Source organism: Odocoileus virginianus, unplaced genomic scaffold, assembly GCF_023699985.2.
Source record: "Odocoileus virginianus isolate 20LAN1187 ecotype Illinois unplaced genomic scaffold, Ovbor_1.2 Unplaced_Contig_2, whole genome shotgun sequence".
NCBI lineage: Eukaryota > Metazoa > Chordata > Mammalia > Artiodactyla > Cervidae > Odocoileus > Odocoileus virginianus.
The window spans coordinates 3,363,153-3,384,134 of NW_027224319.1; the positions used below are offsets into that span (position 1 = coordinate 3,363,153).

The 20,982-nt window shown below is 48.2% G+C and overlaps 1 protein-coding gene across 1 annotated transcript in view; it reads left to right on the forward strand.

The window, feature by feature from the left end:
* Positions 1 to 20,982, forward strand: part of LIMD1 (LIM domain containing 1) — a 72,663-nt gene that overhangs the window by 45,931 nt on the left and 5,750 nt on the right. Inside the window, exons 3-7 of the mRNA XM_020915965.2 lie at positions 10,835 to 10,902; positions 13,606 to 13,668; positions 18,880 to 19,010; positions 19,581 to 19,632; positions 20,610 to 20,678. Of these exons, the coding sequence (XP_020771624.2) occupies positions 10,835 to 10,902; positions 13,606 to 13,668; positions 18,880 to 19,010; positions 19,581 to 19,632; positions 20,610 to 20,678 (383 nt within the window). The remainder of the gene's footprint in view (positions 1 to 10,834; positions 10,903 to 13,605; positions 13,669 to 18,879; positions 19,011 to 19,580; positions 19,633 to 20,609; positions 20,679 to 20,982) is intronic.

Here is a 20,982-nt window from a genome sequence, read left to right on the forward strand (position 1 = left end):
ACAAAGCAAATTGAGGCTTGGATTTCATATGTTTTCATTTCCCCGTGTTATTGTATTTTATGAGAAAATAAGTCTGGCAGATGGAAATTAAAAACAAAACTCCCAAGACTTGGCCCTTGACCACAGAAAAACTGAGAAAGCAGCAGTGATCTGGAGGTTTTGGACAAAGAGGTGGAGGTGATTTTTTTGCTTCAGAAGTGGAAGGTTTTCGATGGGATCCTGGCAACAGTGACTTATGGCACATGCTTGGTATGAGCTGGTGCTGTGCTGGGCACACCGTCATCCCTAATCTTGTCCTCTCCTCTGAAGGGACCCAGGGGTGTAGGTGGCCAGCCAGCCTCTCACTGCTGGGAAGTCGAAGCCAAGGACCCCAGCCTGAGTGCTTTTCCACTTTCCTCTTTCTGCTTTGTTCCTCGTCCCACTGGGCCGGCGTGAGCCTATGTGGACTTCAGCGTGAGTCCAGGTGGACTGTTCATTGGAACCCAACCAATTTGCTTGGTTTCTTTCTGTTGCTTTGTTACTAGCAATGCCTTCTAACAGTTAACCTGTTCTGGAAAAGCTGTTTGCAGAAGTAGATCAGGTAGACTTCTGTGGATGACGGAGGTGTTCTATAGCTGCCCTGGTCGCAAGTGGCCTTCGGGTACTTGAAAGGTACTTGTTCAAATACTTGAACTGATTTTTTTTTTTTTAACAAAAGTTTATTCTTAAATGTACAGGAGGTTCCAAGACAACATTTAATTCTAGCTATAGGTGGCAACAGCTGTTATGGCAGCGAATCCAGATGTTTACACAGGATGGAACTAAGGATCATCGTTGCCTTGGCACAAGGAGTAGCTTCCCTTTGGCTGGATTTCTTAACTCCACATGTGGCCAGGGGCCTTTCCCCAGGGCCTTTGCCCTTTGCTTGTAGCTCCTCGAGTTTCTTCTGCTTCTCCTCCTGTTTGTGCTTGCATGCCTTATCTTCCTCGTCCACCCTCGAAGCCTGACGTGACACCTGACGCTCCTTCCCCAGACCCTGCTTGAGGAAGCTTGAACTCATTTTTTTTTTCTTCTTTTTGGAGCAGACATTTTAATTTTATTACACATTGAAATGTTGTTCTCGTTTGGGCGCCGAGTCGTGTCTGACTCTTTCACGACCCCATGGACTGTAGCCCACCAGGCTCCTCTCTCTCCATGGAATTTCCCAGGCAAGAATACTGGAGTGGGTTGCCGTTTCCTTCTCCTGAACTGAATTAAAAAAAAAAAATTATTTATTTCACTGTGCTGGGTCTTCATTGTTGCACGGGCTTTTCTCTAGTTGCGTCAAGTGGGGGCTGCTCTCTCGTGTGTGTGGGTTTTTCATTGCAGTGGCTTCTCTTGTGGTGGAGCACGGGCTCCAGGGTGCACAGGCGTCAGTAGTGGTTGCACACGGGCTTAGTTGCTCTGCGGCATGTGGATCGTCCCGCATCAGGGATCGAACCCACATCCCACCATTGGCAGGAGGATTCTTGAGTTGAGTCACTAGGGAAGCTCTTAAACTGAATTTTTAATGTTATTTTGATTAATACAGAATTACATAACAGTGGCCACCTATGGGCTGGTAGCCAATGTGGGTGGCACAGGTAAAGTTACCAGTTGGAACAGTACAATAAAAACATATCTGAAGGATTCCTGGTTTTTACTTCTCTCAGCAAGTATCTTCATTGTCGGGAAAACTGCATTGTTGCTTTTCAGGGAGATATTTTGGAAACAAATTTGCGGTAAGGTCTTACCGCTAAGGGCCAATTACTTTTCCAGAATAGATGAGCTGTTTCTATTTCTAGAAATCAGGAAGAATGGGGAGTAATGCAAGTTTAGTTTTATTTGTCACACTAAGTGGCCGACCTCTTGTGTCGTCCTCAGCTGCTCTTTCCTTGACTAAACTACGCTGACTTTATCCACATTTCTCATCTGAAGGTGCCCCTGTAGACGTATATAAAATATTCATTCGCTGCATCTATGGGAAGTGGCTTTTTGGAGTGGATTCTTGATGAGTCTGTACATTTATTAGTCAATATTTTATGAGCTATTGTGATCAGAAAATAAAGAGTGACTTTGACTACTATATTCCACAGCGCTGGAAAAAACTCTTCATTTGGAAAATTTTTCGTATGCCTGTCACCAGCTGTTTCCCATTTGAGGGACTTCCTCTGCTTGAAGCAGGATGACTCTGAAAGTAGAGTTGCAAAGATGTAACCCGACACACCTTCTTCCTTCTCAGCAGCTTTCTGTTCGATGCTGACTGTTACAGGAATGGTTTGGGTGTTTACTTCTTGCTGCGCTGGGCCTTACCTGCAGCTCGCAGGCCCTTTGTCGCTGCTCGGACCTCCCCAGTTGCGAGACTTGGTGGCTCCTTTCTAGTTGCAGCGTGCGGGCTTCTTGTTCCGGTGGCTTCTCTCGTCGCGGAGCACAGGCTCCAGGCAACGTGGGCTCAGTAGTTTTGGCACACGGGTTTAGTTGCACCATGACGTGTGAGATCTTAGTTCCGGACCAGAGATGAAACTCACGTGCCCTGCATTGCCAGGTGGATTCTTAACCCTTGGACTGCTACCAGGAAAGTCCTGGTCCAGGGCTTAGCTCTTCTGTTTGACCAAGATGAAACTCTTCTAGTGGAGATGCTGGTTCAGAGACAGGCCTGAGGCACAGCCCAACTCAGTGGTTCTCCAGGTGTGGTCCCTGGACCAACATGGTCAGCATCACCTGAGAAGTCATTCGACAGGCAGATCCTCAGGCCCTTCCCGGACCTAAGTCAGAATCTCTGAGGAGGGGCCGTAGAAATCTTGTGTGTTCTGAAGTGTGCTGAAGTTCGAGAACTGCTGGCCTGTTTTCTCGTGGTCACGCCTTGGCCATTCTGCTTTATCTTCTGGTCTGTATGAGCTCTGGCACGACTCCGCTGGCTCCAAATATGTGCCACCATAGGAAGTGTGAGGACTGTGACTTGTCACCACCACTCAGGGGAGTCACATGGGGAAGAAGTATGATTGGGAAGGTCAAGAAATCCACCTTCTTCCCCTCCCACCGTCTGTTCCAGGGCAAAGGGATGGTATGGTGGGATGGAAAGAGTGTTGACTTAGCACAAGTGAGTGTTTGTTGTTCAGTTGCTCAGTTGTGTCTGACTCTTTGCGACCCCATGGACTGTACCCATCAGGCTCCCTGTCCATGGGATTTCTCAGGCAAGAATACTAGAGAGGGTTTCTTGTGAGGCCTGGGCTCTTGTACTTGACTTTGGCCACATAGCCAAATTTGCTTGACCTCTTTAGCTTTTGTTTCCTTATCTGCAACGTGAAGACTCAGTGAAGCTGCGTATAATGCAGTCAGTGGAGGTAAACTGCTTACAGTCTGGGGTCACATTATTGCCGGGTTTAATGAGATGACCCCAGCCAGCCTCAGCACCCACCAACCAGCCTGGAGTTCTCAGCCCTGCTGTGTGGGGTCCTGCCTGTCCCGCCTTGGCTGTGGTCTGGCGCCACCTGGTGGTGCTTGGCTGCTCTAGCTTATTTGTCAGTGAGGACCGTTCGGGGTCCCCCACTGGCCTGGAACTTTCAGGACAGCGGCTGTGATTCCAGGAATTTCCCAGTTCATTGGTGTCTGTTTCATTGGCTAGATCTAGAGTGAGTCAGCCTGGAGAAGACCTTCTTTCTGCCTCCCTGCTTTTCAGGATGAGTTCGCTTGCTATATTCTGCCTGGCCCTACCTTCCTTCAGCGTGCCTAGGGTAGAAGATTGGGGTCGTCACCAGTCAAGTTATACCCCACATGGGTGCCATCGCAGGGGATTTTTACAGAATTGTCAAGACAGTTAGAGGGATACAGGGTAGCTAAAGTGCCCAGTACATAGAAAGCACTTTAAAAAATGAAAACGCCCTTCTCCATTCCCTGGGAGGGAGAGAGAGACTGGATTCCCCATGGCGGTGTGCACTCAGCAAATGTTAAACTGCGCAGGCGGGCTCATGGTGCAATGGAGCAAGCACACACGTCAGCGTCAGATGGCCTGGCTTCCAACCTGCCCACTTACTACCTGGGCGAGCCTCGCTGAGCCTTCCTAATGTAGGAAATGGAGATGGTATTGTTTGACCTGTAAGTACCCTGGTGGCTCAGCTGGTAAAGAATCCGCCTGCAGTGCGGGAGACCTGGGTTCAGTCCCTGGGTCTGGGGAAGATCCCCTGGAGAAGGAAATGGCTACCCACTCCAGTATTCTTGCCTGGAGAATTCCATGGACAGAGGAGCCTGGTGGGCTGCAGTCCATGGGTCACAAAGAGTTGGACATAATTGAGCAACTAACACTCACTTGCCATAGTGTCTTTAGGGCTTCCCCGGTGGCTCAGTGGTAAAGAATCCGCCTGCCAATGCAGGAGACGTGGGTTTGATCCCTGGGTCAGGAAGATCCCCTGGAGAAGGAAATGGCAACCCACTCCAGTATTCTTGCCTGGGAAATCCCATGGACAGAGGAGCCTGATGGGCTACAGTCCATGGGGTCTCAAAGAGTCAGACACGACTTAACGAGTAAACAGCAACATATGGTATCTTTATGAAAGAGAAGAGGAAACCCAGACTGCTGGCCACAGATCACTGGCTATCATGTCCAGTGATCCCCAGTTCCTACATCCCCACACTGCTCCGTGATGTTGACACATGATGGGTCCAATTTCTGCCTAATTCTTTGGTGAATTCTTTCCCCAGTGAATGCATCCTAGAGTAGGAGACAGGGAGTGATTTGTGACATGTCTCTGTGAAAGGAACGTGGAAGGTGGGAACAGAAAGGGGACTAATAATGTAGTAACATGTGTGGCAGTGTATTCAGATACTTTAAAAACTATTTTTTAGTGTACGAAACTTCTAAATACAGTACTTGAAACAACAGGAGGCCATCAACAGATGTTAGTTTCTTTCTCTCACTTTGACAAAATGCAAACTAATTATGGGTGTGGAAATCAGTTTCTAAACTGGGTGGGGGGGGGGCGGTGTGGATCTTTTAAAACTTTTGTGAAAACTGCAGTTTGAGTCCTTCAGAGCAGAGGAAGGTCCCACCTTCTTGGGTCTGTGGGGGAAATCCTTGTTTATTTATATTTTTTTGGTAATACAGGAAATACAGATGCAACCTCTGTCTGCTGCCCTCGCCCCTCGCCTCTGGGGTCTGGATATGGGACTCCTCAGCTCTGGGACCGGGCAGGGAGAGGATTTGTCTAGCCAGTTGGGCACTTTTCAGAATGATCATCAAACTGACACCTGCTCATTATTAAGTTTGGGGAAGTTGAGGAGAGTATAAAGAAGCAAACAACTAGTGAATTCCCCCCTCACCCCCCACAGTCATGCAGACACCATGTATGTCTACCCAGAGGCACTGTCATTCTTGGACAGATTTCCTTTCCCGTCTTTTTTTTTTTAATTTCTTCATTACTTAGTTGAATTTTACTTTTTTTTTTTTTTTTTTACTTTTCACATTATTACATGAGTTTTCTTTGAAAATTAAGAAGAGAGTATTGTTTCTCAGATTATGAATATATGATTCTAGAAAATTTTAATCTAAAATGTGTGAAGCGGAAGGTAAAATTTCTCTTATACCATCTTCTGCTGTATTAAAATAATAGAAAAAAATTGTAAATATTGAAAGGTATAAAGTGCTAAGTGAAATTTCCCTTGAATAAGCCTGTCAGTGCTATATAACAATAGCTAAGTTTTTGAAAGAAAAATACAAAATAGAAAGTGAAATTTTCCTGTAATACTATTGACCAGTGCTAAAAACTAGAGGAAGACAATAGAATGGGAAAGACTAGAGATCTTTTCAAGCAAATTAGAGTTACCAAGGGAACATTTCATGCAGAGATGGGCTCAATAAAGGACATGGGCCTTTAATAATAAATGGTATGGACCTAACAGAAGCAGAAGATATTAAGAAGAGGTGGCAAGAATACACAGAAGAACTGTACAAAAAAGATCTTCACGACCCAGATAATCATGATGGTGTGATCACTCACACTCACCTAGAGCCAGACATCCTGGAATGTGAAGTCAAGTGGGCCTTAGGAAGCATCACTACAAACAAAGCTAGTGGAGGTGATGGAATTCCAGTTGAGCTGTTTCAAATCCTGAAAGATGATGCTGTGAAAGTGCTGCACTCAATATGTCAGCAAATTTGGAAAACTCAGCAGTGGCCACAGGACTGGAAAAAGTCAGTTTTCATTCCAATCCCAAAGAAAGGCAATGCCAAAGAATGCTCAAACTACCACATAATTGCACTCATCTCACATGCTAGTAAAGTAATGCTTAAAATTCTCCAAGCCAGGCTTCAGCAATATGTGAACCGTGAATTTCCAGATGTTCAAGCTGGTTTTAGAAAAGGCAGAGGAACCAGAGATCAAATTGCCAACATCCGCTGGGTCATCGAAAAAGCAAGAGAGTTCCAGAAAAACATCTATTTCTGCTTTATTGACTATGCCAAAGCCTTTGACTGTGTGGATCACAATAAACTGTGGAAAATTCTTCAAGAGATGGGCATACCAGACCACCTGACCTGCCTCTTAAGAAACCTGTATGCAGGTCAGGAAGCAACAGTTAGAACTGGACATGGAACAACACATTGGTTTCAAATAGGGAAAGGAGTACATCAAACCTGTATATTGTCACCTGCTTATTTAACTTATATGCAGAGTACATCATGAGAAACACTGGGCTGGAGGAAGCACAAGCTGGAATCAAGATTGCTGGGAGAAATATCAATAACCTCAGATATGCAGATGACACCACCCTTACAGCAGAAAGTGAAGAAGAACTAAAGAGCCTCTTGATGAAAGTGAAAGAGGAGAGTGAAAAAGTTGGCTTAAAGCTCAACATTCAGAAAACTAAGATCATGGCATCTGGTCCCATCACTTCATGGCAAATAGATGGGGAAACAGTGGAAATGGTGGCTGACTTTATTTTTGGGGGCTCCAAAATCACTGCAGATGGTGATTGCAGCCATGAAATTAAAAGACGCTTACTCCTTGGAAGGAAAGTTATGACCAACATAGATAGCATATTAAAAAGCAGAGACATTACTTTGTCAACAAAGGTCTGTCTAGTCAAGGCTATGGTTTTTCCAGTAGTCACGTATGGATGTGAGAGTTGGACTATAAAGAAAGCTGAGCACAGAAGAATTGATGCTTTTGAACTGTGGTGTTGGAGAAGACTTTTGAGAGTCCCTTGGACTGCAAGGAGATCCAACCAGTCCATCCTAAAGGAGATCAGTCCTGGGTGTTCATTGGAAGGACTGATGTTGAAGCTGAAACTCCAATACTTTGGCCACCTGATGCGAAGAGTTGACTCATTTGAAAAGACCCTGATGCTGGGAAAGATTGAGAGCAGGAGGAGAAGGGGACGACAGAGGATGAGATGGTTGGATGGCATCACTGACTCAATGGACATGGGTTTGGGTGGACTCCGGGAGTTGGTGATGGACAGGGAGGCCTGGCGTGCTGCAGTTCATGGGGTCGCAGAGTCAGACACGACTGAGTGACTGAACTGAACTGAACTTAGTATGCAATATTCCTTTTTCTTTTTAGCATCAGTGGTGTGTGTGTGGGTATAGATTACCAAAAGGGAATTGTGCTTTAAATGGAGTTGCAGGTATCTAGCTTGCATTTTCCCCTTACTCACGTAATTTGAGTATCCTCCTATAGTAAAGCATTTTCTCATCCACTGAAACACTTATTTGAAGGGTATTTTAAATGGCTACAGGTTACATTTAAATGTACTCTGCTTTATGTGATCACTTCCTCTAAGGCTGCCACTTTGGATCCAAGTGAACATTTATTCATATTTCTGATTCATTCCCTGAGCTAAGTTCCAGACAGCCCCACTGAGTCAGAGATAAATACTTTAAGAGTTTCTTCTCCAGGGTGAGCTTATCATTTTACACTATTCTCTGTAGCTTACAGAAATATGCACTGACGGCCATCACAGACAGATGTGATTGTTTAAAAAAATCTTTGTTATCATATGTGAAACAGCTCTCGTTTATCTTTCTTAGAATGCTACAGGGTTTGAGTTTGGTGTGTGTGATCCTTTTCCTTTGTGATTTTTGGAAGAGAGGTGATCTACCCTCTATTAAATCAAAAAGCTAATTCCTGCCAAGATTCCTTAGAACGTCCCAGATCCCATTCCAAGAGAAGAGCTGGGTGTTCTCCACACGTTGGCTCAGAAGCTTTCTCTCTCCCTGGGAAGTCCTGTGCGTTTCCAGGCAGCCTGCTTGCTCCCTCTAGTGACCTCCTTCGCAGCTGCAGCCTTGCTTCCTCGGGTCTTATCAGCACCGGCTCATCCTGGTTGGGACACCCCAGATGGGAGCAGCAGAGCCGGGGCGCGCCACGGACTTGCAGCCAGACCGTGTGTGTGGCGGGGGAGACTGTTTCGCTGCACGTCTGGGCAGCTCCTCCTAACGGTGGGCTCTTCGTGTTGCCTTGACTGTAGGGAAGCAGCACGCTGGTTCTCACCCTGAGCCTGGTCGGGGCACGAGGTGGAGAAGACACTCTTGTTAGCTCTCACTTTCCTTTCTGAAACTCTGAGTCCTCTGGAATCCTTTTATGGAGGGGGAGAACTGTAAGTCAGTAGCATTATTAAATCAAACTTCTGTGGATGTCAGAGGATTCTGTTAGGGACCCCAAAATGACTGATCTATAGGTACTCATTCTTTCCTCTAGTTTAGTTGGGAAGTGCTTGTGAAGGTTCTATAATGAGAACCTCCTAGAACAACTCTGAGGGGAGGACAGAAGGAAAGTTTGGAGAGCTAAGACTTCTAACATACGCTCCATTGCCCTTCACACTCTCACTCCATTAAAGTTTATTGTTCAGGCAATAAAAGTAATACACGTAGTGATTGCAGGAGGGGAAAAAAACTAATAAAAATCACCATTTCCTTTACTCAGAGGAGACTGTTGACATTTGGTTTACATGTATGTATGAGCATACACTTATTTTTGCAGTCATATAAGTCTGCATGTTTATCCCTGTCTAGGTATACAAACACACACACAGTTGTCTTTTTCTCAGGATTATTGATGTTCTTTATGCGTTTTAGATACTAATGCTATGTTGTAGCCATCTTCTCATCCCTGACTTGCTTTCCTTCTATTCAATTTATTGCCCTCAGTTAGACGATTACCAAGCCCTCTTAGCCCAAGGCTGAGTTAAAATTACAGTTAGATCCTCAGGGAATGTAGCACATACTCAGAGCATTAAACCGTTCTAGAGGAACCAATCAGAGGGTTGGGGCGACAGTGAGATAACAGTGAATCTGGCAGCTCCAGCTAACACCACACAAAGGGTCTGATGAGGCTGGGAGAGGATCAGGGCCTTCCTGATGAGCTTACTATGAAAGTGAAAGTCGCTCAGTTGTGTCCATCTCTTTGAGACCCCATGGACTGTATAGTCCATGGGATTCTCCAGGCCAGAATACTGGAGTGGGTAGCTGTTCCCTTCTCCACGGGATCTTCCCAACCCAGGATCAATCCTAGGTCTCCCACATCGCAGGTGGATTCTTTACCAGCTGAGCCACCAGAGAAGCCCAAGAATACTGGAGTGAGTAGCCTATCCCTTCTCCAGGGGATCTTCCCGACCCAGGAATCGAACCGGGGTCTCCTGCCTTGCAGGCAGATTCTTTACCAACTGAGCTACTAGGGAAGCCCATTACTAGTGGAAGGTAAGTGGATGGAAATCCTTACCTCGCCAAAGTCAAAGACAGCCACCTGTATTTTCTAACACAATGGCTTTTGTGTTTCACAGAAAGTCTGAGGTCTTTAGTCTGTCTGGAGGTTTGCTTTTGTAGTTGGGTTTATTTCCCTTTTTGCGGTGTTTCCCCTCCGTTGATGCTTTCCGAGTCCTCTCTGAGCTCTGAGGAGTCCTCATTAGCACCCTCCCCCCAGTTTCCTTGTGCTGTTTAGCTGCTCTGGGGTGTCACAAGCAAGGACACCCATCGTGTATGGGGGGATTTCTGGGTGTCTCGAGCACCGTTAGTGTCTTTGACATTGGTGATTTTGGTTTCAGGTGGACTTTAGGCCCAAGGGTCTTGATTCCACTAGTGTTTAGAATTCATTCAGCTTCTGAAACTTCCACAGAGTCTGTTGGGTGTGTTTTGTGTGTGTCCTTGGAAATATTCTCGATTTGGGGTTGCTGCTGAATACAGACCTAGGGTCTCCCACAGAGATGCTCCCACTTACCTTGAACAGGTGTTTTTTCAAAAGAGGTCCAAAGAATTGATAAAAGAGTGCTCTTCTTGTCACCACCCTAGCTCTCTGGAAACTAAAGTTACATCTGAGCAGTCAGGGTGTTTTGAATTTTTCCCACTCCCACCCACCCCACCAAGATCAAGAGAAAATAGGAAACTTCGTCACCTTTTCAACAGTGTGTGTTTTCTGTCGTTCAGATGAGAAAAGACGTGAAAGTAAGGAAAATAAGAGCTGACCAGTTTATAGGACTTTCCTGACAGGTTGTCTCCAGCATTCCCTGGAGAAGGTGTCAGAGGTGAGGGTCACAATCCTGTGGGAAACGGCAGCTTCACAGGAGACCGTTGCCTGTTCCCCCGACACGTCCCCGACATCTTTCTCAGCAGAGAGGAGGTGCGGGAAGTAGGTATCAGATGGTTCCCAAGTCAGCCTGCCAGGCGGCACCCATCAGGGAACCCTGTCTTCTGGCCTGAGTCTGCCCGTTACTAAGGGCCAGGGCAGAAACTAACAGTTGGCACTGTTTTTGGCATGATTATTTCTGCTTTACAAGATTTTGCCCTTCTTGTCTCCTTTTCCACCGCCTGTGAACATTTTCTTCTTACCCTGCCTTTGTGCTTTCTCCTTAGGCCGGAAGCTGAGAGGAAAAGCCTTTTATTTCGTCAACGGCAAAGTGTTCTGCGAGGAAGACTTCCTGGTGAGTTTGTCACCCAAGCAGGCCTGGCAGAAGGTGGTTTAACTCTGCGGCGCCCCCCAGCGCCCCCTGGAGGCCGCACCGCTGGCAGGGCCTGAGTCTCTGAGAACAGGGCCCCAGCGTCCTCCCGCACCCCGCCGCCTTCCTCTCCCTCCTAGAGCGTGGCCAGGCACTGGTGCCACCGCGTCGCCCCCGGCCCTGTGGCTCCGCCGCCCGCACCCGGCTGCACGGCCTCGGCGCCCAGGCCGGGCGACAGGGCGGGGCGCATGCGCGGAAGCCCCCTGCGCTCTGGGCCGCCTCCCTCGCTGCGTCTCACTCACTCCGGGGCTTGGGCTTCTCTGCACGCCCACGTCCCACCCCGTGTGCCGGAGCCTGTGCTGTGTCCGCTGCCTGCAATACTTTCCCTCTTTGTTTCCCAGATCCCCCGACAGCCTGCCTGTTCCCCGGACCTCAAAGTGGGTCACCCCTCCTCTGTGCTGCCGCCCTTGGCCTTTTCTGGCCAGCTGTTAGCGCACTGCCTGTCCATTTACAAGTCTTCCCCTGACTTGACCGAAAGTTCCTAGGGTGGGAGGAACATGCTGGTTCACCTTTACATCTTCAGACCTTAACACAGCGCCAGGCAAGGAGCCATGCCCGGTCACTAGGATGACCGGTGTGAGACCCAGAGATGGCTCGGGACCAGCTTCTTCATGGACGTGTGGGCTGACTCAAGATGACTCTAGACTCAAGATGACTCATGTTTGCTAGTAACAGAGTTGACTGTCTCCCAGCTTCAGATCTGATGGGCTGAGTGCCTGTCCCACTCCTAGAGTCTCATGGGCTCTGGGTGAGTCATCTGCTCACCCCTGGGCAAAGTCATGGGTGCTGGAGGCATGCAAGGCTCTGATTGACCAGGTCCTTGCCTCGGAACCTAGCATGGGGGGCCAGCCCCACAGAAATCATGGGACCACAGCAAAAATAAAGAACTCAAGCAAAAATAAAGAACTTCTCTGGTCCGGGAGGATCCCACATAGCACAGGGCAGATAAGTCCGTGCACCACAACCAAGCCTTTGCCCTAGGGCCCAGGAGCTACAACTGCTAAGCCCGTGCACCTCAACTGCTGACGCCTACATGCCTAGAGCCCATGCTTCACAGTAAGAGAAGCCACCGCAATGAGAAGCCCGTGCACCGCAACTAGAGAGTAACCCCCGCTTGCTGTGACTAGAGAAAGTCCACATGCGGAAAGGAAGACCCAACACAGCCAAAAATAAAAATACAATTAAAAAATGAAGAACTGTTACCCAAGAATCAGGAAGAAGTGCCGGGCAGCAAACCCCTGTACTATGTGGTGTAAGGCTCCAGAAAATTTCCCTTTTCTTTTCCACCTTCCTTTCTGTTCAGTTCAGTTCAGTCACTCAGTCGTGTCTGACTCTTTGCAACCCCATGAATCGCAGCACACCAGGCCTCCCTGTCCATCACCAACTCCCGGAGTTTACTCAAACTCATGTCCATCGAGTCGGTGATGCCATCCAGCCATCTCATCCTCTGTCATCCCCTTCTCCTCCTGCCCCCAATCCCTCCCAGCATCAGAGTCTTTTCCAATGAGTCAACCTTTCTATTACATTTCCTTTATTAAGTTGTATTTGTAATATCTAAGCTTCTAGTATCTTCCAGTGTGTAGTGTTTAGTCTGTTTTCTGAGGTGAGTGCCTCATTTCTTTCCAGATTCCAGCTCTGTGTGTGTGTGTGTGTGTGTGTGTGTGTATGTGTGTTTTGGTAAGATAAGGTAAATAATATTTATCCAGTTTCTTTGAAGCTGATTGTAAAAGGCATTGGCTTTTAAAGAATTATTTATTTTTAATTGAAGGATAATTGCTTTACAATATTGGTTTGATTTCTGCCATACATCAACATGAATTGGTTACAGGTGTGCACATGTCCCCTCCCTCTTGAACCTCCCTCCCACCTCCCACCCTTTCCCACCCCTCTAGGTTGTTACAGAACCCCAGTTTGAGTTCCCTGACATACAGCAAATTTCCATTTGCTATCTATTTTGCCTATGGTGATATATATGCTTCCATCAAGGCACTGGGTTTTTAACCAGACCCAGACTTGAATTTGAATCCCATCCTTACCCCTGATAGGCTCTGTGACCGTGAGAAAGTAACTTAACCTCTCTGAGCTTCCCTTTGTTTCCATTTGAGAAACTGTAATACATACCTTGCAGAATTGTTTTGAAAATGTAGAGCAGCGGTCTCAAACTTGAGCATGCATCAGAATTCCCTGGAGGGCTTGCAAAAACCCAGATTGCCGCTACCCCTCCATCCCCTGCTCCTAGTTTCCAATTTTCCAATTCAGTAGGTCAGGGATGGAGCCTAGGAATTTGCACTCTGACAAGTTCTCAGGTGATGCCAGGGAACGTGTCTTGGGAACCAGTGGATTAGAGGCTGATGCCTCTCTCTGCACAGCCTCCTATGCAGAACCTGGCCTGTCATGGATGCCTGGGTGCAACTGTTGAGAGATGAGCGGTGTTAGCATTTGGAATGGCTCCTGTGGCGGAGGGTATTCTGTAATTCACCACACTGGTGTCCACAGAGACACGACAGATTCCTGAACAGAGTGACACGTCTCTCTAAGACATTCTTTGTGATCCTCGAGGCTGGAGGGGAAGTAGCTAGATTCCTCTGCCCCGCCTGGGCTGAACTTTCTTTCCTCTTTTCTCTGCAGTACTCTGGTTTCCAGCAGTCCGCGGACAGGTGTTTCCTCTGTGGACATCTGATCATGGACATGGTGAGTAGCGTCAGGTGAACAAGGTGATATTGATAACATGGTGTGTTGGGGGGAGGCATTGTCAGAAAAACATAAATTAATAATTGAAAACAATGTTTCCTACCTTGATTTGTGATCATGGCTGGTTTTATTTTTATTTATTTATGGCTCAGCTGGGTCTCCGTCTCTGTGCGAGCTTCTCTCTAGTTGCGGCAAGTGGGGCCTTCTGTCTAGTTGTGATGCGTGGGCTTCTCACTGCAGAGGCTTCTCCTGTTTTGGAGCACAGGCCTAGGTACATGGGCTTCAGCAGTTGTGGCTCCTAAGCTTGGTTGCCCTGCAACATGTGGAGTCTTCCCCAGGCCAGGGATCGAACCCGTGTGCCCTGCACTGGGAGGCGATTCTTAACCACTGGACCACCAGGGAAGTCCCTATGGTTGGTTTTGAAGACCCCATGCAGCTTGCTTGCTGTAGTAGCCCCACATTTGGCTTTTATTGGAATTTGCATCCTTCACCATGCAGTCCATACAGGGTCATTTCTGAGGGTGTGCTCCTCCTCTGGGCTGTTCACGTCATGCTGGCCTCTCTGATTTTCTCTAATCTTTGTGGCATCCCAGGTGAGATGTCAAACATTGTGTTTTCATGGAGAAATCTTAGCTGCTTTGGAATCAGATAAACACAATTGCTTTCCCCCCATGTTCTTCCCAGCATAATAATTTCCTAAGATGAGGGTGGGGCCCCATTGTTAGTTCTGAGATAGCAGAACAGGGAGCAGGTTTTATCCACTCCATTCCTCGCTCAGCCGTGGCTCTCTGAGCTTGTTCTGAATGGGGACAGGTCTTCCTTCCTGTCCTCCTCAGGTTGTGAGGTTTATGAATACAGGGTTCTTATTCTGTCTGTGGATCAAATTGTCCACCACTGGACATCGGCCCTGTCAGATTTCTTTCATATATTGGTCAGAGAGAATCATTATATCCCATTCGTTTCATTGCGAGAGTTAAACCCCTGTCTAAGCTGAGCCATTGATTCTATCCTGGCAAAGGGAATTGCTAGTTGTATTTTTTTACCATTTTTTATTGAGAAACACCCCAGAGGGTGCCGTCTTACACGCACAGCTGAATGAGTGTTTATGCGTCTGTGTGCTCAGCCGCTCATTTGTGTCTGTGTGACCCCATGGACTGTAGCCCACCAGGCTCCTCTGTCCATGGGCTTTCCCAGGCAAGAATACTGGAATTGGGTGCCATTTCCATCTCCAGGGGATCTTCCCCACCCTGGGATCTAACCCCTGTCTCCTGCATCTTCTGCATTGTCAGGCGGGTTCTTTACCACTATACCTATGTTAACACCATACAGATCAAGATCTAGAATATTTTCTATATCCAGAAAGACACCCACCATTCTGACCTCTGTGGCCCCAGACTTGTTTCACTGGTCCTGGAACTCCATACTGTAGAATCATACAGTATAGACTCCTTTGATCTGCCTTTTCTCACTTAGAAAATGTTTTGGAGATTCATCCATGTTGTTGTGTGTGTTGTAAGTTCATTTCTTCTCATCGCTAAGTAGAATTTCACTGTGTGGATATAGCACCATTTATTTATCCATTCTCCTGCAGATGGGGATTTGGGTGTCTTCCAGTTTTGGGCCATTTATGACTGAGCTGCCATGAACACTCGTAGGCATGTCTTTGATGGACAGAAGCTGGTTTTATGCTGACAGGTGGAAAACAGAACCGGAGCGGAGGAGACCCTGCTGCGCTCCGGGCTCTGACGCAGCGCAGCACAGCGTGGCCCCGTGAGCGGCGTCCTCATAAGCGGCTGAGGCCTCCCTTGGAACACGGGCCTCCAGCCATCCCCCTGGAGGAGGCAGGTGGAGCCTGCCTCACTCCCACCTTCCCCAGGTTCCTGCCCAACTCCACAGGGCTCCTTTTCTCTAGCAGACTTTACCCTTGATTTCAGAGCCCTTCTGACAAACCTACCGTATTTGAGGCCAACAGTGTCCAAATTTATGAACACGACTACCCTGTTCTTATTTCTCAATATACTAAGCCTTCTCTGGGCCTCAGGGTGTTTCATTAATCTATTGCTGTGTGTGTGCTCAGTCGCTCAGTTGTGTCCGACTCTTTGCCACCCCGTGGACTGTAGCCCGCCAGGTTCCTCTGTCCATGGGATTTTCCAGGCTAGAATGCTGGAGTGGGTTGCCATTTCCGACTCTAGGGGATCTTCCCACCCAGGGGATTGAACCCATGTCCCCTGCATTGGTAGGTGGATTCTTTACCACTAAGCCACCTGGGAAGCCCTTATCTATTGCTACATGAATATTATTGATCATGATTCAATGTGTGAAGAATTAGGTCAAGGCTCGACAGAGCCGTTCTTCTGCTCCATGTGGCAATGGCTGGGGTCACTTCCTCAGCTGTGTTGAACTGGTACACAAGGTGACCTCTCACCCTCCCGGCTTCTTTCCCCGTGGCCACTAATCTTACTCAATAGTCTAACCTGGCTTCCTTTCAACAAGAGAGAGGAAGTGGAAGCTACCAGTTTTCATTCATCATTGACTTAAAAAAATCTCAGAGCATCATTTCTTTCTCATTCTTTTTTTTTTTTTTTTTTTTTTGGCTATGCTGACGGACATATGGGATCTTAGTTCCTTGACCAGGGATCAAACTCGTGCCCCCGGAATTGATAGCTTGGAGTCTTAACCACCAAACTGCCAGGGAAAGTCCCCCTTCCTCATTCTGTTGATCAAATAAAGTTACAAAGCCACTCCCAGTTGAAAGGCATAAGGATCGGCCTGTGCATACAGGAAGGAAAGGAACTAAGTTTGGAGACTTTCTCTACCCTGTGGGATAAAGCCAAATCGCCCCTGGATTCTTATAGGTCTGCTCTCAGACTTGAAAACTTTCAGCCAATGTCTGTCTGATAGTGACATTTAGTTTGCTCTCAGACTTGAAAACTTTCAGCCAATGTCTGTCTAATAGTGACACTTAGTTTTAACAATAGAACTCATGATTGCCACTAAGAATCATAACAATATAGAGAAGGATTCTTTCAGTTACCATTCCTTCAGTTACAATTCGGTTGTCTAGCTGGTGATGTAAACTGTATGTCTCTGCTCCGTCTTTCTTCACTGAGGGAAATACTCTGGGCTTGGAGGTTGGAACTGGGCATTTCCCACCTGAAAAAAAGTTATTATAGCTAGTCAGAATGCAGCAAAATGGATTCATTACCCTCTGGCACAGTGTGGGTTAAATTAAGGGTCTGTTTCTGCCACGACAGCGTTAGACTGGGACAAAATGCGTTCCAAGGTCCAGATGGCCAAGGAGTCTTTGAAGCCCAGCCGCTTGTTCCTCCTACTTCGGCAGCTTGAGGAGGCTGGGAGGTTAATGAAATCCCAGAAGGAATGAGGAAGCTCGAAAGCTGAGCTTTCGGAGGAGAGCTGGGCTAGTACCACGTCCTCCTGGTGCCCCTGGACTGCGAGCTGTGAGGTGTGGCATTGGCCTCTCAGATGGCGTCGGGCGCTGGAGGGAGCCAGGACCCAGCACAGCTTTCCCATGGAACTCACGACCCTCTGCCGAGGTTCTGTTTAGTTCCAAGTCGCCTTCTGCCTGGTGGGAGGCTTTCTGTGTGGTCCTACTTGGGGATGCTCATGACTGCTTTGTACGTTCCTCACCAACGGGCATTTTGGTGCAGGCTTGCTGGCGTTGATTCCACGGTTGTGTTGGTTGTGCTGAGTGTCATGGTGCAGGTAATCCCAGAAACGAATCTGCTGCTGAATTATTGGAGGTGCTTTGAGCAGCAAATCACAGAAACTCAGCTCAAGTTAGAGAAGCTGGTGGTTCCCAAACTTTCACCTGTGTCAGAATCACTGTGTTAAAACACCCGTTGCTGGGCAGGGCCCAAGAACCTGCATTTTAATTAAGTTCCCAAAGGGTGCTGATGTTGCAGGTCCAGAGGCAAACTTTGAGAACCATTGAACTTGACAGCAAAAGTGTTCTATCTTACCTAAGAGGCTGGGGGGTAGGCAGTTCGGTGGAGAGTTATTTTGGTGACTTATCTCCCTCACTGAGGATGTTCATTTCTCTCCCACCTTCTGAGTTTAGGCTCTGTCCTGGTTTCAGGATGGCTTCTAACAGTCCCAGGTAGCAACCACATCCAGATCAAATGATGCTTAGAGGAAGAAGGTGCCTGGGGCTTTCTCTTGGCTGTGTTTAAAAGCAGCAATAACAAAGAGGCTTTACTTACACTTGGATTTGAGATAAGAGTCACGGCTTCTGGATTATAACCGCTGCAGAGACAAAGCTGCTTAGAAGGGGCACCCAGGAGGGAGAAGTTAAGAGGTTTTTTTCTGAGCTCTGCTGTTTCCTCATGGAGTTAACTTTTGTCTTTCCTGGTACTAGACGCTTCTCAAATCTGGGGTGGGTCTTTTCATGGCCTTGCTTTACATTATTTCGTACAGAGAATCATGGGTTTTGATAGAGAACCCTCCCTGCTGGAGATTTATAAGTGCTGGAGAAGGATCCCGTTGGGTTTCTTCCTGTTTATGCTTGTAACTTGGTTAGCCTTTCCTGCCTCATCATCTCTCTCTTTTTTTTTTTTAAATTGTTTTGATGTGGACCATTTTTAAGTCTTTATGAAATTTGTTACAATATGGCTTCCATTTTATGTTTTGTGTTTTGGTTTTTTGGCCGAGAAGGCATGTGGGATCCTAGCTCCCCAGCCAGGGATTGAACCCATACCCCCTGCATTGGAAAGTGAAGTCTTAACCACTGGACCACCAGGGAGGTCTGTCATCATCTTTTGACTTGGTCCACGTGAAACTGGGATGAGTGTTGTTCAGTTGCTAAGTCCTATCCTACTCTTTCAACCCCATGGACTTCAGCACACCAGCCTCCTCTGTCCGCCACTATCTCCCGGTGTTTACTTAAATTTATGTCCATTGAATCGATGATGCTATCTAACCATCTCATCCTCTGCCACCCCCTTTTCCTTTTGCCTTCAGTCTTTCCCAGCATCAGGGTCTTTTCCAGTGAGTCAGCTCTTCCCATCAGGTGGCCAAAGTGTTGGAGCTTCAGCTTCAGCATCGGTCCTCTAACGAGTATTCAGGGCTGATTTCCTTTAGGATGGACTGGTTTGCGGGTGAAAGTTTCCCATATGGTCCCTTGGTCTGATGTGTCTCTCCCTTCCTTCCCTATAATCCCTGCTGAGTCCTGGCCTCTTCCTTTTGCGCCCCCAGATCCTGCAGGCCCTGGGGAAGTCCTACCACCCCGGCTGCTTCCGCTGCGTCATCTGTAATGAGTGTTTGGACGGGGTGCCCTTCACCGTGGACTCAGAGAACAAGATCTACTGTGTCCGGGATTACCACAAGTAAGGAGGGACGGGGTGGGAAGAGCCGCTCACGCCCCACGCTGGCTGCAGCCCTGCAGAGTGGAGGGCGGGGAGCCCGTGGAGGCATGTCTGCAGGCCGTTTGCACCGCTGGCCACGGTGCAGCCAATGTGCAGTGGTTTGGAGGGGTGCAGCCCAGGCCTCGGGGTCAGTGGATGCCGATGCAGACAGGAACTGGTTAAAGAATTATGTTTACTGGGAAAACAGGACCAAAGAAACCTATAATCGGATGCCTGGCTAGGCCTCTGGAGGAGTCTGCCAAGCCCTGTGGCTCCAGCCTTACCAGACTTCAACAGGCGCCGATTCAGGGCTGGCCTCCACACTCCCAGTTTGCACGAGGCTTCACCAGACACCGTGAGTGGGGGTAAACAGACAGGCCAGTCTCCACCCCCAGTGGAGTGAGGGGGCCACGTGCGCTTGTTACCGCTGGGGAACAAGCCGAAATCAGTAGTCTCAAGAGTGTGCCAGGTCCGTCTTCATAAAGGGGTTCATGTGACGTGGGACGGGCGGGAGGCGGGGCGAGCCCAACTGCTCTCTGCTTCTCCCCACAGAGTGTTGGCCCCCAAGTGTGCAGCCTGTGGCCTTCCCATCCTTCCTCCTGAGGTAAGATGCTTTCTCAGCTCTGCTTCTGGGGTCTTCCAAGACATATCTCCCTGGGTCGTTTACAAGATCTGTGTCCTGTTCTCGAGCTGTGCTGTGCTAAGTCACTTCAGTCATGTCCAACTCTTTGCAACCCCATGGACTGTAGCCCGCCAGGCTCCTCTGTCCATGGGGATTCTCCAGGCAAGAATACTGGAGTGGGTTGCCATGCCCTTCTCCAGGGGATCTTTCCAACCCAGGGATAGAACCCAGGTCTCCTGCATTGCAGGCAGATTCTTTACCATCTGATTCAACTGGGAAGCCTAAGAAGACTGGAGTGGGTAACCTACCCCTTCTCCATGGGAACTTCCCGACCCAGGGATTGAACCGGGGTCTACTGCATTCTAAGTGGTTTCTCTATCAGCTGGGCTACCCAGGAAGCCCTGTTCTTATACCTGTTTAAAAATTCTAAAATCTCAGCTCTGAGATGGTGGTGTCCACACCAAGAAGCCTCTCTCTTATTAGCAGCCTTCCTGAGCCTGGTGCCCTTCTTACACCCTATCTGTCCCTGTAATTTGGTCAGTTTCTTTAAAAAAATTATTTTATTCTTTTTTTGGCTGTACCACACAGCATGCGAGATCTTCGCTCCACAGCCAGGGATCGAACTCGTTCCCACTACAGTGGACGTGTGGGGGAAGTTTCTGCAAAGTAGTCTCTGACTTGATACTAACTCCCAGATTAGACGACAAGAGATGAACAAGACCCCATAGGTGGTCTTTTCACGGTTGACTCCAGCGTTCCAGATGGTGGACCTACACCCCTCTCACTTCCCCTCATCCCCTAACTGTGTCCTTTCTCCTGCCGCTGTTAGTATCCACGGCTGATTCCTGCTCTTCTCCTAAGGCCACTGTCGTGCTCCCCTGGAGCCCTCTCCCACCCCGTGGCCACAGAGCCCGACGGCCCCCCAGCTAGCCTCGGGTTCTTGCTCTCTTTCGGTCTAGGGTTCAGACGAGACCATCCGCGTCGTGTCCATGGACAGAGACTATCACGTGGAGTGTTACCACTGTGAGGTAGGCGGGCCCCTCCCTGCCCTAGAAGGCCCTCAGAACGCCTTGTAAAAGTCCAGGAAGGAAGCATCATGGGTTGATGGGGGCAAGATGCAGGCCAGGGGCTGTGCCCCAGAGCTGATGGAAGAAGTGGGGTGAAGCCTGATTTGGTGGTGGGGGGTGGAGGTTGCCAAAGATGCAGATGATTGGGTATAACAGTCTTTTTACTATTTTCTCCACGTTTGTAAACACCGAATCCTGAACTGGTCACGGCTGCTCTCCCTGAAGCTGCAGAGTTGAGGGAGCGGGTGGCAGAAAGCGTGGGTTT